Raw genomic sequence first — 20,278 nt, 5'->3', positions numbered from 1 at the left:
CCCAAAAAAAAGAGCCAATGAGAGGGCTGTGTCTACTTACACCCTTGCGCCTCCGGAGACCCGATGCCCTCTGGGAGTTGTAGTTTCGAGGGCACTTGTCCGGCTGCGTAGTCTCTTCGCAGCCGCCGTAGGCCGTGGAACTACAACTCCCGGCAGGCGCGGGAGGCACCGGCGCGGAGCAGGTGGCTCTTTGGGTCCGCGTGGGGACGGCATGTCAGCACTACGCTGGGGCCGCGGCGCGGCAGAGCTCGGGTGGGCCTTGTGGCCGGCGGGCCGCCCTGGTCTTTTGGCCGAGGAAGGTAATGCGGGAGAGGCCTGGGGATGACGCCGCGGCTGCTGCCACTCCTAGGTCCCAACGCTCGGCCGTGACCTTTCGGCCCTGGATCTAGCTATCCCGATCTCTGCCCTTTGCAGTTACTGGGAACCCACTGACGACCCCTATTTCACTCGCCCTTGGCGCACTTCTGACAGGGGTCCCAGGGCACTTTGACCTTTGTTTGCTTTTGGTGTCTCATGATCCTATTTGCTATCTACGGCTCTTGATTTGAACTCACAGCACCTTTATTTCGAGGAACCCTTTATCTGCAATCCCTCACCCCAGTTTTCGTAGCGCGTGGGATCCTTTTCAACTTTGATCTTTTGGTTTCTTTCTGGTGTGAGACCTGTGAACACTGACTATTTCCACTGAAAATTTAGGGCTTCTTTGCCCGTGGATCCTGCAATATCTGTCCACGGGAACCCCTATCCCCCGCCCCCCGCCTCACACACAGGTGTCCTGCCCCCTTCAACCTCCCCGTCTCTCCCGCAGGAGCGCTGGGTGGCGTATGGGGCTGCAGAAGGAGCTCATCTGCCAGGCCCTGTGAACAAGACCGCCGGATGGACTGGGGCCACGCGGAGCTGCTAGAGGGTGAGCCTTAAGGCTTGAGGCCTGAAGCCCCTTCCTCATTGACCCCTCGTTGGGCTCTCTGCTAGGGGTCACTTCCCTGCTTCCTCACAACTCCACAAAAAGGGATGTCAGTTTGTAAAACGATGTAACTAATGGGGTCCCATGTCATGATGGTGAATCAGTGACTGCTTATAATTCTCTCCTTTCCCAAACCTGCCAGGTGCTTCCACTTTCCAGACAGTTGAGGCCTAAAATTGTGGATGGAGAGATTGGGCCAAGGCCACAGGCAGCTGCAGCTGCAGAGTCATTGTTAGAGTCCTCAACTGACCCATGTTGCCCTGGCTGGCCTTTCTGGAGTTCGGTGTCTGATGGGATTGTTAACTTCAGAGTGAGAGGCAGCAAGCATTTATTTGAGACCGATAAGATTAGCTTTTTGGAAGTCATTTTTTCAGGCAGAAACCCAGTGTTCCAATTAGGAGACAGAAGTTAAGGGTACTTAAGAGAAAGAGAAGGGGAACAATTATATCCATGAAAGGAAGGCATTGCTATTGGTGCCAATAACATAACGTAGTGACACTAATTCTACACAACATTTTTCACTTTCAGTCTGATAGCCATTATCCCATTGTCATAATGTCTGTTTTCTTGTTAGATTTGCAAACAGTTCTTTGGGACAGAGATCACTTAGGCCCAGTCCAAAGGTTTTCTTGCACTGTTTTAATATTCCAAGATTTGAGGCACGTGCAAGGCAGTTCCCCTGGGATGGCAACTTTAGCTCCATTTTAAAGTGGCTCCATTTATAAATTTATTTTTGACATTTTTCCCTTTTATTCAAGATCTCTCTTTGAAAGCATTGCTGATCAACCATTGAAAAGCAGTACTGATCTGTTATTAAAAGCTTTGTTGGTCCTCCATTGTCAGTGGCTCATTTTGGATATGTCATGCCATTGTTGGTTCCTTATCACCTCCTGGTATGTCATGTCCCATGTAGAAGGGAAAGTAGTTTTTTAGGAGCCTCAGGCCACATTTGAGCGACAAGAACACCAGAACAGAAGGTTTGCCATCGTATTTCTTTAAGGACAAACATCTGTAGTTTTTTGAGGATTCTTATATGAAGTCTCATAGGCCTTAGTAATCATTTCAAAACATTGAACAACCATTATCAAAGTGATGACTATAACATTGAGCTGTGCAAAAAAGTGATTTGTAACAACAAAAATTTTTTATAACAAACAAGATACCAAGTCCAGTTAGAAGAATAGATCTGAATCAGGGGCAATACTTGAGGGCAGTCAACTGAAGATGTTGGAACCATGAGGTGTCAGTGGGCACTATGTTTAATCATTTGGCTTGTGCCTGGATTTTATCTAGTTTGATCTTTATTTTACCAGAGGTGTTTCATCCAAGTACAACAGGAGGTACAAACAGAGAAAACACCACCTTGCTAAGCTAGGATGTGTTCAAGAGCAATTTTATTTAATATAACTAATGCAAGGGAATTCAAAGATTTTTCCTCGTTTTGTTTTTGGCGGTAGCACCAGCAATTTCCTACAAGGTTTTGGATAAGTTTCTAATAGTGTATTTATTCACTGTAATACCTGCTCAAGGAAAAGTATTCTTCCAAATCTGGTACCTTCACTGAGGCTGACATTGCCAGGTATTAAACTTGACTATATATGTAAATAGTTGCACATTTTGACTTGTGAAGTAGGTTTAAAGATGATGTGCAATGTTGAGTTATTTTCACAGACAGAAATTAATGGGAAGGGGAAACAATAACATAGTGAGTTCCTGGCCTCTCGTTTTTAAGAAGGAAAAAAGAAGAAAAGGAAGGTGTATAGATTATACAGGCCTGATCTGGATTCTTGAGTTAATTGTCCACAACAGGTGTTGTCGGCCTCACTAGCAATTTTAAATTTCATACCCCTTTTGGTTGAGCAGTCCATTAGGTGAAAGAGCTTTCTTTAAATTAGGAAACATGAATCCAAGAGTCAGCACCTTTAAGTTTGGCCCTGGCTGGTGTGGCCCTGGCTGGTGATTGAGCGCCTGCCTGTGGACAGAAAGATTGTTAGTTCAATTCCCAGTTAGGGCACATGCCTGGGTTGCAGGCCAAGGCCCCGTTGGAGGTGTGAGATCGCTGTTCTCTCACACATCATGTTTCTCTCCCTTTTCTTCCTCCTTTCCCTTCTCTAAAAGTAAATTTTAAAAATCTTTAAAAAACAAGACAAAATACTTTTAAATTTGGTCACATGTGGGATAGATAAGAGTACCTGAAATTCTGAAGGAATCAAGTAGGAAGGAAAGATAAATATTTCAATTCTGCTTACAAAGGTATACTCTAATTGCTGGGTGTCATAGAGAGCTTAGGAGGAAAAAAATATTCTTATATCTGGAAAACAAAGATAGGAAAAATAGTAATATTTCATATAAAAAGTTGTAAAAATTATAATCATCCTTATTAGTTCATTTAGCCCCATGTTATTGATCTTTTTGTTAGCCATCTTGTCAATCCAGTTTTTCTTAAGATTCCTGTATATCTTACTGTGTTCAATGCTATGATTTGAAAGTTAAATAGAAATCTATATCTTGGAGTATAGTCTTTTCCATGAATTTCTCTGAAGAAGACACATCTTTGTAGAAACGTTTTTGTAAAAGATCAGAGTAAAACAATAACTGTCTGTAAATGACAGAAGACTTTTAAATGACCCTGGTTAAAGATCTGATAAGAGTTTACATACATACTTACACACATATAAATAATGCAACTGACTTACTTATCCATTTCAATCTTAGTTAGCTTGGCCATTATATACAGTCCTCCCTCTGCCCCCCCGTAAAACACTCATTTTAATGTTTGTGAAAGACAGACCAAAAAATGATAGGCAGAGGGAGTCTAGACCAGTTAGAATTGAGGCAGCTGTAACTAAAATGAACAGAGTACAATAATTTTACCTTATAAAGGAAATGACTAATTAAAAGAAAATTTCACAAGTCTTTATGTTTGTAATAATATAGTAATGCACAAAATATCAGAAATACAAAGTACAAATTCCCTCCTTAAGTTTATAGGAACTATCAAATCCCTGTTTAATACATTTACAAACTTCTGTTCTCGAACATCTCCCACCTTGAACAATTTGATTCTTAACTAAGTTGTTCATGGAAAAATGTCTCAGCTGTCAAAAATCTGTTGTTGACCGGAAAACCCTTCATGCTGATACCTGTATCAGTCACGCATTTCTTGGGCATGATTTGGTTTTCGAACAAATTGCTTCTCCAGCAGCCTTCTGAAATGAATTAAGTTCAAGAACTGAGGTTCCACTGTACTTTTTATAAGCATTTTCTGTTTAGCAGTACATGTTATATAAGTACATACATACATGCTGCTATTTTACCATAAGAATTAGTTCTCAAATCAAACTAGTGACTTTTCTTTTCACCCATAGCTATATACGTTTCATTTTCATTACAAGACACTTAAGATCTTTCTAGTGGTGAAGTTTAGTCAACATATTACATAAAAAGAATATTGAATTTTAAAATGAGTTTTTTTAGTACTGTAGCATGATGGGCTTAATTGAACAGTTGAAGCATAATATAATTACATTGTATTGTTTAATTCATAGCTGTAGGAAAATGTTTGATATAAAAAATATAGCCAAAATGGGACTGCATGGTTATAAGAAGTAAAATACTAGAAAACAGTGAATGAGTAAGAAAGATCTTTCATCAGTGGCCATTCATTATTTTGCTTTTAGGAACCTGTAAGAAATTGTCGTCTTTGAGTTTCAGATGTTCTAGTAGATCTAGTTGTTTTTTAGCTTCCTCAGTATCACCTTGAATAGCTGAAATAAGTGACTCTTGAGACTCAAAGTTCTTTTCTGGTCTGAGGTAGCCAATGATGGCAACATTGAACATTTCCCCTAAAAGTCGTTTTTGAAGGTATGTATCATAGGAGTTTCCAGGGACTTCTTTGTATTGTATGATAGTATGGATTCCATCCTGTGCTTACCACCATTTTATAGATACCTACACTTCCAGCACTGGCCCATCTGTAATAAATGCCAGTGGATACATTAGCCGGAAGATTTTCTACTATTTGTTCAGGAAAGTTAGCTGTGGGAATGCCCAGCTGCTTGGAGCCGCAGCAAAAGCCCTGCACCACTTGGCTGCAGTAGAAGTAAGGCAGGTGCTTCATGATGTCTTCTCCTCTGGTCTCTGGCTGTGGTCCTGTCCTCTTGAGTTGATGCCTGGATCCCTAGACTAGCTTCCAGAGATGGTGGGAGCTTGGCTGGTGTACTAGGTGGGAGCACAGTGGGCCAAGAGGTGCCAGCCATGCGCTGCAGCAAGCCTCTCATGCTGCTGACCCAACACATGCTGTTGGGTGACTCAGAGGCTGCATCTCTGCCTCACAGGGGCTAAAATTATTTAAGATCCCTTCTCCACACACCTTCTGCAACTTATACACTTGCAACTACACACACCTGCAACTTACACATACCTTCTACGACTTACACAAACCTGTAATATCCACCCACCTTCTGCAACTACATACACCTGCAGCTTACACTCATCTGTAACATACACACTCAGAAGTAAGCTCACAAGTACCACAGTTGCCACAGCAACCTTCTTTTGTTTCTTAGCCACCTAATTATTAATTTTTGTTTAAAAAAAAACAACCAAAATTATTTATTTTATATATTCATCACAGGATGCAACCAGACTTAATTAAGAACAAAACAAATTAGAAACAAAACAAATAATGACGCCATAGCTGAAGGTACAGAGTCCTAGACAGAAATCAAGGCAAGGACAGACCACCTAAGGAAAATAAAAAGCACAAGGGGAGAGGCTGGACAGCCTGTGTCAGGGATCTTGTCTGGAGACCTGATTTATGTAGGTTTATTGCAGGTACTTCTTTATTTCTGTTATTTATTTATTTATTTTGGGAGTATTTTTGTTTTTAAAGATTTTATTTTTTAGAGAGAGGGGGAGGGAGAGAGAAAGAGAAGGCAAGAAACATCGAAGGGAGAGAGAAAGAGAAGGCAAGAAGGTTGCCTCTTGCTCAGCCCCAACTGGGGACTTGGCCCACAACCCAGGCATGTGCTCTGATTGGGAATCGAACCAGCGACCTTTTAGTTCGCAGGCCAGCAGCATTCCACTGAGTCACACCAGCCAGGGTTATTGCAGGTGATGCTTAAAGGATGACCCACCTAATTATTTTATTTTATTTATTTTTAGATTTTTATTTATTTACTTTTATAGAGAGGGGAAGAGAGGGAGAAATAGAGGAAGAGAATCATCAATGTGCGAGAGATACATCAATGGGTTGCCTCTTGATCGTCCCCAAATGGGGACCTGGCCTGCAACCCAGGCATGTTTCCTGGCTGGGAATCAAACCGGTGACCTTTCAGTTCATACGCAGGCGCTCAATCCACTGAGCCACACCAGCCAGGGCCCACTTAGTTATTTTTAAGCAAAGCCCATATATCCTCTCAGTCAAGCAGAGGAACATTTGGAATTCTGAATCACATGGTGTCACTGTCCAGCCTAAAGTCCTTCCATTGTTTCCTCCTGTTCAGAGTAAACTCTGAAGCCTGTGCCCGCCTCCTCAGCTTCTTCAGGAGGATCTGTAGCAGCCTCAGGGCTTCTGCCCCTGATTGTCTCCCTGCTGTCTGCAGAGCTGGTGCCTCATCTTCCAGGTCAGCTTAGCTGTTCCTGTTCCCTCTTATATCTGCCTCATTTCCTCCTTGACACATTCCAGCCTGGAAGTCTGTCCTGTGTGTTTTAGTCTCCTGAATGTTCAGCTGAGTTCATGCTTGTCTTTTCATTTCCTCAAATCCTTCAATAGCCCCTGCTGTGTGCTGGCCCTCTTCTCTCGGGGCTGATATTCTTTTTATTTTATTTTATTTTATTTTATTTTATTTTATTTTTTATTTTAAAGATTTTATTTATTTATTTTTAAAGAGAGGGAAGGGAGGGGGAAAGAGAGTGAGAGAAACATCAGTATGTGAGTGAAACATCGACTGGTTGCCTCTTGCACGTCTCCAACTGGGGACCTGGCCTGCAACCCAGGCATGTGCTCTGACCAGGAATCAAACCAGCGTCCTTTCAGTTTGGAGCCGACGTTCTATCCACTGAGCCACACCAGCCAGGACTCTGGGGGCTGATGTTCTAATAAGAGGTGCAGGCAGATTCAAATGTTAATCCACTGATTTTATATTTGCAAAGTCACCTAGCAGTTAAAATTTATTTGCAACCCCAAATCATTCCTTGAGGCACTTTCTCGGTTGTGTGTAGACATGTGCAGAACAGTGAACATTGCAGTTTCCATATGCGCATGTTCCCTGCTAAGGTGGAACCAAGGATCTATGCTTTGTTCTGGTACGTCCTGTACACAGTGGCCTTTACAGAGTGTACTTGGTGCCATGCTTTTACATTTTTATGCTGTTTGTTTGTTGGTGATTTTGCCATTGAAGTGGCATTAGCTGAGGTGTTGTCCACTGCTCCTGAGCAGGAAGGCAATGCTGTGTCTTTTGGAGAAAACATGTGTTAGGTCACTTTGTTTAGGTGAGAATGATAGTGTTGACTGAGCTTGATGTTACTGAATCAGCAATATATATGAGATAAGGGCTCTTAAACAGAAACAACATAAAGCAAGATTATGTGCTAATTAGTTGGCAGAAATGTGACTGGAGGCTCACAGGAGCCCTATGTTTTCCCAGGAGTAGTGGTTCCGCGTTCACTAGTTCAGTGTCCTTGTGACTGGGGGAACAGAACTGCAGAGAATAGAGCTATTTGTTGTGCTCAGGAAGAGAGAGCAGGGCTGGGCTAGGAATCCTTGGTGAGAGCCTTCTAGTCAATGAGGGCAGCATGTGCAAAGGCCCTGAGGCCATTATGTCTGGAGCAAAGTTAGTGGTGTGGGCAGTGGAGGGTCATGGGGGCACCTGGGTAAATTTCAATGACAGAGTCCTGGAGATGTGCCAACAGAGTGGACATGGAGGGAAAGCAGTGTAGGGATCCCTGGGGTTGTGGACTGAGCACCTTGAAGACAGCTGTGGTGATAGATACGGAAGGGATACCAGGAGCTTGTATGGGAAGTTGTCTGTGAGGGGGATGGGTGGAGAGGTGTTAAGTGGGTGAGTGGGACTCATGTGCCCAGAAGTCCAGGGACATGTGGGAATCATCAGCGAGTAAGTAGAAGTGTGGCCACAAGAGCTGGTGAGACCAACCACCTCCTACCTCCCTGCCAGTGGGGTGTCTGGAGAGATCAGGATTTGAACCTGATTCCCCTGACATCTTGCCCTTTCCCTCCCAACAGTGCTTGAGGCCAGGGTACGGCAGCTGCAGTCTGACCATGTGTCAGAGGTAACGGCAAAGCGGGTGGATGTGGCTCGACTCCCAGAGACTGGTGGCTCCCAGCTAACCAAGAAGGTGCAGGCAGGTGATGAGGGCGCTGCCCTGGGGCTCAGCACCCACTGGGCAAAGAAGCTGGACAAGGAGAAGACTGTGATGCAGAATCGCAAGCAGCAGCTGGAGGTGAAGGCGCAGAAGCAGGCCGAGCGGTGGGCTCGCAAGCAGCAGCTTCGTGTGGAGCCCCAACTGCAGAGTGGACAGCTGGCGGACCGCCTGCATTATTGGGAGCACAGCACACCCAGGAGTCCCTGGAAGGAGCAGCTGGACCGTCTGCTGCAGGAGGCACCGAGGAGGCTGAGCTGCAAGGAGGAGCATGGCCTGGTGGACAGGGTCTCCAGGATGCGGCGCGAGGGCCAGCAGCAACGGCTTCTGGCCTTCTTGGAGTGCTGCGTGCTCGTGGACCAGCTGCCCCTCGCCCACCATGTGCTGGTCACGCAGCACAGCAAGTCCCGGAAGCGGCGTGTGCTCACCCTGCCCATGTACAACACTGTCCTGCTTGGCTGGGCTCGCAAGGTGAGTAGAGGGTGCTGGCTCATCAGCTGTCACAGGTGGAGGTGAGGCTGAGGGGTGAGTTTGCCTGTGGCAGTACTTAGGTTCTAACCCCTGTCTTTTAGATCCAAATTCCAAGTGCCTTGTTTTACTGTTCTAATAATTCTTTTAGGCTTGATGGATATAAATCTCATATGGCCCTCAAAAGAAATTTTGAAAATGACCGAAGAAGAAGGAGATCCTGCTCATGTTTTAGTGTATTTCTTTCCGGTCCACTGGGCCAGGGCTTCTGGACCTGTGTGGTACAAGGGACACTTGGCATTTAGGGCAGCCTGCAGATCCTCACCAGGGTAATGACTTCCATGCTTGGGTTTAGGTTGCTCCTTTTCTTTTAGTTTCCAAAAGTAGAAGGTTAGTTGATTTTCTCCAGACCCTTCTTTTTGAATACATACAGACATTCAAGCCATGGTCTTTCCTCTGAGTGCTGTGTTATCTGACTTCTGTGTCTTTTCCTTTTCTTCCCCAAGTATTTTCCAATCCCCCTGTAAGTCCCTCTTTGACTCTGGCTGTTTCGGAGCATCTTCTTTACATGCAGCCCTAATTCGAGGAACCACAGGAAAAACTATTACTGCTTAGGGGATAAGGGAGCCAGTTGTATGTAGATACACATACTGACTTGTGAGATCATCTGTGGTGAAGACTTCGATGTGCTTGACTGATGTACAAACAGTAATGCCCAGGAGCAGCCTTGTGACTATCATCTACATCACCATGATGTGATGTGGAGATGCCGGATGTCTCCCCAGGTGACAGTGAGCTGGTGTCTTGCTTGCATCCATCATTGTGGGAGATGTGCTCAATTCCTTGAGTTAGTGGAAATGAAAGGGTTGTCTTCCTGTCTAAATCCACAAGCCCTCCACAATCCCTAGCAAAGAGTCCTGTGACAGCAGGACATGTCTGATTAGCCAGGGGCCACATGGTTTACTTGGCTTCCCAAGTAATGTTTCTGGATGGCTGGCCTGTGTAGGATGGGGCTTGGTGATCATGCCACTCACCTCTCTGTGGGCCTCAGTTTTCTTTTATTTAAAGATTTTATTTATTTTTTTAGAGAGAGGGGAAGCGGGGGAAAAAGAGAGGGAAAGAAACATCGATTGATTGCCTCTTGCATGTCCCTAACTGGGGACCCAGCATGCAACCTGGGCATGTGCCCTGACTGGGAATTCGACCGGCAACCTTTGGTTCACAGGCTGGCACTCACTCCACTGAGCCACACCAGCCAGGGTCAGGCATTATTTCTTTAAGTTCCTGTTCCTTTCTTTCTTTTATAATGTGAATGTTTGCTTGATGTTTTTCTAGAGTTCCTGTAGACTGTGTTTTTTTTCTTTTTGTTCTTCTGATTGGTTGATTTCCACTAGTTTGTCTTTCAGGTTGCTAATCTGTTCTTTGTTAGTTAGTCAGCTCTAGATCCCTTCTAATATGTTTTTCATTTTGATATTGTATTCTTCAGGTTTGCTTGGTTTTATTATACAGTCAAATCTTGGTTCTCGAGCACGTCCCACCTTGAACAGTTCGGTTCTTGACCAAATTGTTCACGGAAAAAATGTCTCGGTTGTTAAATAAAACTTTAGTTCATGACCCAATAACCCTTTCATGTTGATACCTGGGAAAAAATGATTTGGTTTTCAAACAAATTGCTTCTTAAACAGCCTTCTGGTACAAATTAAGTTTGAGAACCAAGGTTCCATTGTACTTTCTAACTCTTTATTGAAGTTCTCCCTAAGTTTCTCTATTCTAGTACACTTTGGTGAGCACCCTTATGACCATTTCTTTAAATTTTTTATCAAATTACTTATCTCTGTTTCCTTAGGGTTTTTTCCCCTGAAGATTTATCTTGTTTCTTTATTTGAGAGATATTTTGTCTTTTTATTTTGTTTGACTTTCTATATTTGTTTATATGAATTGAGTGAATAGCTCTCTCCCCCAGTCGTGAAAAAGTGGCCTGATATAGAAGCTGTGTGTGCTGGGTGGTTTGGGGAAGTCATTAGGTGTTGGGAGTGGGGCACTGGGGTTGGGAGGCCAGCGGAGTGTGGTGATGTCCTGTTGTCCCCTTGTGCAGAGGCAGAAGGCTCTGGGCAGTGTAGTTGGGAACAACTACAGTGATCCCCATGGTCCTAGGGAGGTGGAGGGGACGTGAGCAATGGTGCTCAGGGGCCGAGGGCTCCCAGCCTTCTGTTCGTCTCTGCCTTGTGCTCAGAAGCTGCTTGCTCAGTCCTCAGCTGTGTGGAAGTAGTAACTATTCTCTGTGTATGTGTATATTTGAGTCTGGAATGGGAGGGGGGCGAGTTCCGCACCACCCAACCTCAGACCCCCTCTGATAATGTTTTTCTTCTATATCAGCCTGTGCAGCTGCTGAGCACTTGAATAACTGAATATTTAATTGAAATGCAAACTAAATGACTGTGTGTGTCTTGTGACTGTGGAATTGAGCAGCCAGTCACAGGTGCAGTAGAGCCATGTTTGGAGGGATGGCAATAGACATCTCCAACTGGTAACACAACTGCCACCTTGGGAAACTAGGGGAAAGAGTGAACTAAACCCAAAGCAGGGGGTTGGGGGCCAGTACAAAGATCATGACAGAGGAGAAACAACAGAAAACCAACAAACCTGAAAGTGGGTCCTCTGAAAATGTAGCAGAACTTAAGGAACCTCAGTGACCTTGAAAGGGATCAGTGACCTTGAAAGGGATCCCTTTTTAGCTGCCCTGGAATTGGGCATGTTCATATCTGTAAAACCAAAAACTATTAGTACCCCTCCCCACCGTGGTACCTAAGCTTCCTATGGGTCGCATGGGCTGCCTGCCTGCCTGCCGAATTTACCGCTCCTAACTAGCAAATCTTTCTGGCCTGATTCCATGACTTGTGGAGAGGGGTCTTGGGCTGGGGTGGGGAGATTGCGGCAAGCTGGGCCACCCACAGACCCTAACCCTGGCTTGGTGTCCCCAGGGCTCCTACAAAGAGCTGGTTTATGTGTTCTTCATGATGAAAGATGCTGGCCTTGCCCCAGACCTGCTGTCCTATGCGGCCGCCCTGCAGTGCATGGGGCGTCTGAACCAGGATGCCAGCACCATCCAAAGGTGGGTGGGCGTTGGGGTGGTCCTGCCAGAAGCACAGTGACCTGTTGGGTCTGGGAGGGTGGCTTGGCCTGCACTGGGGGTGAGGACTCCCTATAGGACTTGATGGCTTCCTGGTCCTGAGACCTCTAAGATGGTCAGTGGTGGCTCTGTGAGTCAGGGATTCATCGCCCACCATGTGTCCCTGACAGGTGCCTGAAGCAGATGGCCCAGGATGGACTTCAGGTACAAGAGCTTTTCACAAGCTTGCCACTATGCAAGGAGGACCGGGTTGCACTCCTGAGGGCTGTGCGCAAGACTGAGCCCACCTTCAGACCTCCACAGTCATCCCCGCCCTCTCCCCAGGTCAACACCTCCCCACTGCTCAGAGAGATCTATGACAAGGTGAGTTCCAGCCTGTGGCCTGGTACCAGTAGGTGTGGTTCTCTCACATGCAGGGTGAGCCAGGGTCATCCCATCTCTATAGGGGTACCAAGAGCCTCCATCCTTTCTTTATTTCTCCTTGCTGAACTGTCTGCATCTCAGACTCCCTCCCTGCTCCTCAGAGGTTGAACAGCTCAGTGTTGGCAAGCTCCTGGTCCCCAGCAGTGCCTTGACCCTAAGGGTTGAAGCTGGAAGGTGCCAGAAGGAGAAGGCCACCATATGCACTCTGGGCACCACAGCAATCACTGTCCCACTCGAGACTCAGTTGGAGGCTGAGTACAGGAGTGGTAGCAGAGCCAGGTGTAACTGCCCTAGCAGGGGGCAGCGGGTGGGGCAAGACCCCAGCACTGCTTCCCAGGACAGAGAGCAGCACTGAGAGTGGGCAGCCAGCTCGACGCTTTTGGTTTTTGTTTGTTTTTATTGGGATGTAATCTACTAACCATACAGTTTACCTTTTAAAGTACAGTTCAGTATTTTTTGGTACGTACTTCTAATTCCAGAACATTCAGTCACCCCCAAAAGAAATCCCAGCCCCTGGCAAACACTAACCCACTTCCTGTCTCTGGATTTGCCTGTTCTGGACATTTCACTAAATGGAATCACACCCTTTGTGGCCTTCTGGGTCTGGCTTGTCACTGATCATGTGTTCAAAGTCCATCCACCTTGTAGTGAGTGTCAGTGCTTCACTCCTTTTCATGGTGAGTAATACAGGGTGGGGAAAAAGTAGATTTACAGTTGTTTATATGGAAAATAATACAGTAATTATAATATAAGAATAAAATCTGTGTTTCGGGTACTCACAACTCTAAACCTACTTTTGCCCCATCCTGTGTTCTAATGTGTGGATGGACACATTGTATTTATCCACTCATTAGCTGATGGACACTTGGGTTGTGTCTACATTTTTGGCTCTTGTGAATCACACTGCTGTGGGTGTGCATGTACAAAGGTTTGTGTGGACCTACGTTTTTGATTCCAGTGTGTGTTGCGTTTTGCTATTTTTAATTTATCTATTTAGAGATGGGTCACATATTCATGCAATCCCAAGTTTAAAAAGAAAAAGGTGGTGTCTAGTGCCCAGTCCAGTGAGGCCAAGCAAATACAGAGCTTTTTGTTTTTAAACTAGTGTAGCTGTTTTACACACTGTTCTGCACCAGCCTTTTTCCTGTGATGTGCAGGACAATGATTTTCAGGAGACCTGGAGAAATAGATGTGATTATGTGAGCACGGGAGTCGTGGGCAGCACCGGGTGGGCTGCTGCTCTTTTCCACCTCAGGTGTGGATGAGTTTCACCCATGAGGGATGCAGGTCTTGAAGGCAGGCACCTGGGGCCTCACCACCTGCCTGTCCCCGTCAGCAGAACCATCCCACATCCTACCCAAGACAGCACTTGCCCCTGAAGACGCTGAAGAGCCTCTTCCAGCAGCAGCTCAGTGTGGAGATGGCCACCACTGTCACTGTGCACTCTGTGGAGAAGGCCCCGTTGCAGACCAAGGAGGTCCTGCAAGCGGTAAGGGGCCCAATGTGCTCAGGTTCCAGCTCTGCTGAACCGGGCACCCCCTGGTCTGAACATGCTTTCTGCTGTGCTGCAGCCCCTTCTCCCTACCCCATGGCTGTCCTCCATCCTTTTCACTGAACTGGGGTCACCATGTGCCCTCCCACCACTGGAGAAGAGTGCTCAGCAGCCACTTGGCACCAGCTCTTGTTGGACTCCTCTTGGGAGCCTGTGAGCACTGAGCCAATAGGGCACTATGGTGACCCTGTGTTTGTACCCCACCTGCAGCGAAAGACACTGCAGGAGCTACGTACTTTGTGGGAGGCGGAGCTATGCCTGGCACTGCAACAGACCAAGGACAGCGAGGCCCATGCTGCCCGCCTGGGCCGCCCCTCGATCTTCCCCTTCCTGTGCCTGCTCAGTGAGAGGGAGTTAGCACAGCTGCTGCTGCAGGTGAGCAGTGGACATGTGGGGATGGGATGGGGCCTGGACATGTGCAGTGGGGAGAGGGTGGGTGGAGCTGGGGATGGATAGAGTGTGGGCACCTGAAGGACATGGGGCTCATGGCACCACCCCCAGACCTTGCAGGTGCTGTCCCCACAGGGAGAGTCGCTCCTCTCCCTGGCGCAACAGCTGGGTCTGCGCATCTTCAACCGGCATGTGGTACAGAAGAAGCAGCTTTCTGATGAGGTGCAGGCACTGCAACGGCGCTATTTCAAGTACCTACGCCTGCTGGCATCCGACACGCGGGTAAGGTCTGGGAGGGGCAGAATGCGGAGCTGTTCTTGGGCCTGGGATCTGGGGCTTCCTCAGGACTAGGGGGTGTAGGTGGGTTTCCAGGTGGGGAAAACAAGGCCCTGAGAGAAAGTCCCATCTCTCGTCTCCTCCCTCTCACCCTGGGGCAGTTGGATTTGGCCCAAGGCTCTTCTACTTCCTTGCTGTCCCCCAAGTCTATGTCCTCATCTGTAACTTTCTGCTTATGGGGGTGGCTGGGAGTGTACAGCTCTGTTCCCAGACCCCAACTACCTGACCCATGATGCTGCCCACAGGGGGTGGTGTCCCACCTGCCACGGCAGTATTGGGAGGCACTCGGGGCACCTGAGGCCCCCCACGAGCAGCCCTGGCCCTTAGCTGTGGTGGTGCAGCTGGGCAAACAGCTGGCTGAGGTGCTGGTGCAAACAGTGAAGATGCCTGGCCACCTGGCCCAGCGCCAGGGCACCCACAATCTCATCCCTGTTCTGTACCATGTGTACTCCTTCCGGAGCTTCCGCCAGGTGAGTCACTGTGGAACCAGCTTCTATGACTAGAGACTCCTCCCTAACTTCCAGCAGTAAAAGGCACTTAAGAGTGTGAGGGTGTGAGATGAGGCTAGGGGTTCAGGGTGATGTGGGCACTTTGGGGCTACGGCAGGGTACTGTTAAAATCCTGCTGGGATCATGGCCTGGTCTCAGGATAAGGGCATCTGATGGGACCTTGGGGCCCTCTGCCTACTATTTGCCTTTGGAACAGTTGACCCCTTCACTGGTTGTCTGCCCATCCTACCCCCAGATTGGGATACTGAAGCCACACCCAGCCTTCATGCAGCTGCTGGAAACTGCAGCTGAGCGCACAATGACCTTTGAGGCAGCCGAAATGCCCATGCTGTGCCCGCCACTGCCCTGGACTTCACAATACTCAGGTGCCTTCCTACTGAGCCCCACCAAGCTGATGCGCTCTGTGGAGGGCACCACACAGCACCAACGCCTGCTCGATAGCTGTCCGCCCACCAGTCTGCATGGTGCCCTGGATGCCCTCACCCAGCTGGGCAACTGTGCTTGGCGTGTCAACGGGCGTGTGCTGGACCTGGTGCTGACCCTCTTCAATGCCAAGGGCTGCCCCCGCCTAGGTGTGCCAGCCCCTGCCTCAGAGGCACCCCGCCCACCTGAGGACCGCCTGTCAACCAGAGCGTCACCAGAGCGCAAGACTGAGCTGCGGCGGGAACTGGCCCGCTGCCTTAAGGTGGCAAGGGAGATGCACAGTCTGCGGACCGATGCACTCTACCGCCTCTCATTAGCCCAGCACCTGCGGCACCGTGTCTTCTGGTTGCCTCACAACATGGACTTCCGAGGACGTACCTACCCTTGCCCGCCCCACTTCAACCACCTGGGCAGTGACCTAGCACGTGCCCTGCTGGAGTTTGCCCAGGGCCGACCACTTGGCCCCCATGGCCTCGACTGGCTCAAGATCCACTTGGTCAACCTCACTGGGCTCAAGAAGCGTGAGTCGCTGCAGACACGCCTGGCCTTTGCTGACGAGATGATGAAGAACATCCTGGACTCAGCAGACCGTCCTATGACGGTAGGAGGGGCCAGGGCCTTTCTACCCCCTCTGTCTCTTCCAGCCTGGTTTCTGCTTTGGTTCTGGCCACTTCATCCCCCACCAGGGATGCCCCACTAGGCGTCCCTGCCTCCAGGGCAAAATCAGTAACCTCTACCCCCTAGTCTTCCCTTAGGACAAACATTTTTTTCTGATCTTTTCCTCTGCCCTCATCCATCAGCAGCTCTGCCACCTCCTACTCCAGGGTAGCCCTAATTCCATCCCTGTCCCATGGCTGCTAACGCAGAGCTGTGCCCTGTCTTCTCACATTACCTGGACCAGCTCAGCTCCCATCCATGCCCAGAAAGCTCCATCCCACTGACCCCAGCCCAGCCTCTCACAACACACTGCCCTCCTGCAGGGCCGGAAGTGGTGGATGAAGGCAGATGAGCCCTGGCAAGCCCTGGCTTGCTGCATGGAGATTGCTCAGGCTGTGCGTGCCCGCGACCCTGCCACCTACATCTCCCATTTCCCCGTTCACCAGGTGAGCTAGTGGGGACCCTGATGTGCAGTGGGGCTATCCAAAGGTGTCTCAGGTCTGAGGTTCCACAGGACAGTCTGGGAGTCTAGCTGGTGTCCCTGTGTGGGTGCCAGCCCCAGTGGGTCCAGCGGGCCTTGTACTGTGGTCTGTGGTCTCATGTAGGCACATTCCCTGCCTCATGTGCCTCAGTTTTTTTTTTTGTGGTGGGGTAATGACACCTACTCACCTACTCCTAAGCATTGGGGTCCAGCTAGCTGGTGACATGAGCCGAGTGCTGGGGCAGCACAGAGCTGTGGCTCATTGCCAGGGACGATCCACCCCTGCCCAGACCCCTCACCATCTCCTTTTCGGCCCAGGATGGCTCCTGTAATGGCCTGCAACACTATGCTGCTCTGGGCCGGGACAGCGTGGGGGCCGCCTCTGTCAACCTGGTACCCTCAGACCTGCCGCAGGATGTGTACAGCAGCGTAGCCGCACAGGTGGGCACCATGGACCCTCAACCTATTTGCATCCCCCAAGCCCACCTGGGATCTCTGTCCTGCCAATACCTGTGTTGGCAACCCCATGGCCATGGCTTTGCCTGTCATATGTGATATGACTGGGCAGTCGGGATCGACTTCTCAGGGGAGGTGTCAGAAGGGGGAATTGTGAGGTCAATGGAGAAGGTACCTCATGAAAGTGCTGCTGGGTAGGGTGTGTGGAGTCAGACAGGGAGACAGGCAGAGGGGGTGTGGATTCGCTCACAGTCTTTGTCTGCCCAGGTGGAAGTGTTCCGTAGGCAGGACGCTGAGCAGGGTATGCAGGTGGCCCAGGTGCTGGAGGGCTTCATCAGTCGCAAGGTGGTCAAGCAGACGGTGATGACTGTTGTGTATGGGGTCACCCGCTACGGGGGCCGCCTACAGATCGAGAAGCGCCTCCGGGAGCTCAGCAACTTCCCCCAGGTGTGCAGTTTCACCCCAGATCCAGCCCGCAGCTTACCCTGTACAATTGGCTGCTGGGCACCTGGCAGCTTCAAGGGAGGGGCTTGTTTCCATCCACTGTGGGATGTGGGGTAGGGCAGAGGGAGGGGCCTATAGGAGCTAGCCATCTTCTCAGGCCTCTGGGCCTCAGTTTCTCCACCTGAAAAATGGGGGTGTAGACTTCAGGAATCTAGGACAGTCTTGTGAGGTCACCTGACCCTGGGCTGTGGGGCAGGCATGGAAGGAGCTACCCCACCTTTCCAAGCTTACACTACCATTTCTGTGCCCTGCCGACCCCCAGGAGTTTGTATGGCAGGCCTCCCACTACCTTGTTCGCCAGGTGTTCAATAGTCTTCAGGAGATGTTCTCGGGCACCCGGGCCATCCAGGTGTGTATTCCTCCTCCCTTCCCCAGCATGGCTTCCCAGACTGGGCCCTGCCCTGAGCCTGTCCCCATCCCTGCAGCACTGGCTGGCCGAGAGCGCCCGGCTCATTGCTCACACTGGCTTGGCTGTGGAGTGGGTCACACCTCTGGGCATCCCAATCATCCAACCCTACCACCATGACTCCAAGTTGTTGGTATGTGCTACCTCCATGCCCACCCCTACCCCAGTGCCAGGGCAGGCCTCAAGCCCTATAACCCTCGCACCCCAACCCTACAGATCAATGGAGGGATCCAGAGCCTCACCTTCAGCAGCAGTGGAGACACCAGCCAGTGAGTATGGGGAGGCGAGGCAGTAGGACTAAGGGGCAGCTGGATGAGGGCTGAGGGGAGTGCTGGGCCAAGGGGGTGCCACATAGGCCAGGCCAAGCCAGGGTAGAGGTACCAGATCCTCTACCTCAGCACATCCCACCCCATCCCCCACAGGAAGCCAAACATACTGAAGCAGAAGAATGGCTTCCCGCCCAACTTCATCCACTCCCTGGACTCCTCACACATGATGCTTACAGCTCTGCACTGCTACAGGTGGGCTCTGCATCTGCACAGCACACATTCATTAACCACCTGCTGTAGGCAGGTCCAATGCTGATGACATGGTGGGGACCCTCATAGTGCAGGAGTTAGGTTGTGAGGCCAAGTCCTGCAGGTGGGGTCTGGGGCAGAGACCTACAGCAGGCAGGGACCCCAACGTGAATCTGTTGGACCTGGTACCTAGAAGATCACTGTGCAAGCACATACAAAGGCCCTGGGGCAGCAGGGTGTGAGTGCTGGACCATGAAGGGAAGGGGTGGTTCCTCTGAGTGTTAAAGCTGGCCCTGCGAGGGCCCTGTGGCCCCATTCCTCCAGGTGAGGGCAGGCACACACTGCATGGCTAGTTGTGGGAGGCTTGGACATAGTCCTGACAGATGCATGGACCTTGTGGTAGCTGGCAGAACCCTCTAGTTTTCTGTCCTGAGCCTCTCAAGAGGAGGTGAGCCTGGGGTGACAGGGCAGGTGTAGGGACAGTTCTGTTAAAAATGACCATTGACATTGGGGGGGTGGCTGGACTGAACCAGGGATCGTGGACAAATTCTGTGTTCCTATCTGCTCCCTGTGCATGGGATGAAGCCCTGTGGTTGGGGGTGCCATGTGGGGAGTGGGGGACAGCATCCAGTCCCCTACAGGGAGCTGAGAATCAACCAGGGTGCAGTTGGGAGCAGGGCTGAAAGGATGTGGAACAAATATTTTCATGAGAACGTTTTGTCGACGTGCTAAGGGAACAATTGCTGACTACAGGGATCGGGGTGGAGCATGAGGAGGGAAGAGGGTATGGATCGCTGAAGTCTGAACTCCCCAGGCCAGTGGTTGCAAGCTGAGCTCTTGGTGGACCAAGAGGGCTGACCCCTCATGGAAGTACCCCCCGCCCCCCTGCAGGAAAGGCCTAACCTTTGTCTCCGTGCATGACTGCTTCTGGACCCATGCAGCTGATGTTGCCATCATGAATCAGGTGCTCCCCCTTCCCAAGAGTGGATACCTGTAGTCCCGTGACTCTCTAGGTGGGACCTTGCAACCCCAGCCTCAGGCTGGCCTGTGGTCCTACTGCTCATCCAGGTGTTGGGGCAGGGGGTGGTAACCCCAGCCCTCAGGCCTTTGTTTCTGGCTTCTGACTCCCCTCTCTCCAGGTGTGCCGTGAGCAGTTCATTCGCCTGCACAGCCAGCCCATCCTGCATGACCTGTCTAGGTTCCTGGTGGAGCGCTTCTGCTCTGGCCCCAGGTGAGGCACCCCACCCTCAATGCAGTTTCCAACTACCCCCTCCCTGTCCTTCCTAGGCCTCACTGCCCACCCTGCTCTCCACTTCAGGTCCACCAATATCCGGGTTGCCAGGTTGCTGGATATGCTGCTGTCGGTACCAAAGACTGGTAGGGCCAAGGGCAGGGGAGAGGTGTCCTAATTACCATCTAGTGGATGGGCAGTCCCAGGGCCCCACCCATCCCAGGACTCAGGTTCACTGTCTCATTGCTCTGCTTGGCAGGGACCTTCAACCTGGAGCAGGTGAAGCACTCAACATACTTCTTCAGCTGATGCAGACCTGCCAGGCTGGCCCAGGGACCCTCTGTACCATAGTGTAAATAAAGGTCTTTTGCCACCCAAGGGAGCACTGCCTTCTTCGGGGAGAGGGTGCACACCACCCTGCTGCCTCAGGGCTTTCAGCAAGCAGAT

The 20,278-nt window shown here is 49.8% G+C and overlaps 1 protein-coding gene and 1 pseudogene across 3 annotated transcripts; one reads left to right on the top strand and one right to left on the bottom strand.

The window, feature by feature from the left end:
• The first annotated feature begins 154 nt into the window (after positions 1 to 154).
• On the top strand, positions 155 to 20,209 carry POLRMT (RNA polymerase mitochondrial). 3 transcript variants are annotated; one of them, XM_090289085.1, is made up of 21 exons: positions 155 to 299; positions 809 to 907; positions 8,211 to 8,818; positions 11,797 to 11,927; positions 12,116 to 12,308; positions 13,708 to 13,857; positions 14,131 to 14,295; positions 14,422 to 14,592; positions 14,892 to 15,116; positions 15,391 to 16,179; positions 16,559 to 16,681; positions 17,035 to 17,157; positions 17,440 to 17,619; positions 17,939 to 18,025; positions 18,102 to 18,215; positions 18,299 to 18,351; positions 18,505 to 18,603; positions 19,492 to 19,564; positions 19,740 to 19,831; positions 19,919 to 19,977; positions 20,091 to 20,209. In XM_090289085.1, exons 1-21 carry the CDS (start codon positions 212 to 214, stop codon positions 20,138 to 20,140), a joined length of 3,672 nt encoding a protein of 1,223 aa, XP_090145211.1. In that variant the 5' UTR covers positions 155 to 211; the 3' UTR covers positions 20,141 to 20,209. The 3 variants fall into 3 exon arrangements, with proteins under 3 accessions (XP_090145211.1, XP_090145210.1, XP_090145212.1); XM_090289084.1 differs by having other exon boundaries at positions 13,705 to 13,857; XM_090289086.1 differs by lacking the exon at positions 19,740 to 19,831 and having other exon boundaries at positions 13,705 to 13,857; positions 19,888 to 19,977.
• Positions 4,616 to 5,117, bottom strand: LOC149999531 (riboflavin kinase pseudogene; annotated as a pseudogene).
• Positions 20,210 to 20,278: the final 69 nt, after the last annotated feature.

Source organism: Furipterus horrens, unplaced genomic scaffold, assembly GCF_987537825.1.
Source record: "Furipterus horrens unplaced genomic scaffold, mFurHor1.1.pri manual_scaffold_10, whole genome shotgun sequence".
NCBI lineage: Eukaryota > Metazoa > Chordata > Mammalia > Chiroptera > Furipteridae > Furipterus > Furipterus horrens.
This window is presented reverse-complemented; position numbering and strand designations above follow the sequence as displayed.

What these genes read in the sequence shown, in the direction of transcription:
- POLRMT (XM_090289084.1), top strand. Translation starts at nt 212, where the DNA reads ATGTCAGCACTACGCTGGGGCCGCGGCGCGGCAGAGCTCGGGTGGGCC. An exon ending in ACAGCAGCGTAGCCGCACAG is followed by an intron (nt 17,158 to 17,439) that starts GTGGGCACCATG and finishes TTGTCTGCCCAG; the next exon opens with GTGGAAGTGTTCCGTAGGCA. An exon ending in GCTGTCGGTACCAAAGACTG is followed by an intron (nt 19,978 to 20,090) that starts GTAGGGCCAAGG and finishes TCTGCTTGGCAG; the next exon opens with GGACCTTCAACCTGGAGCAG.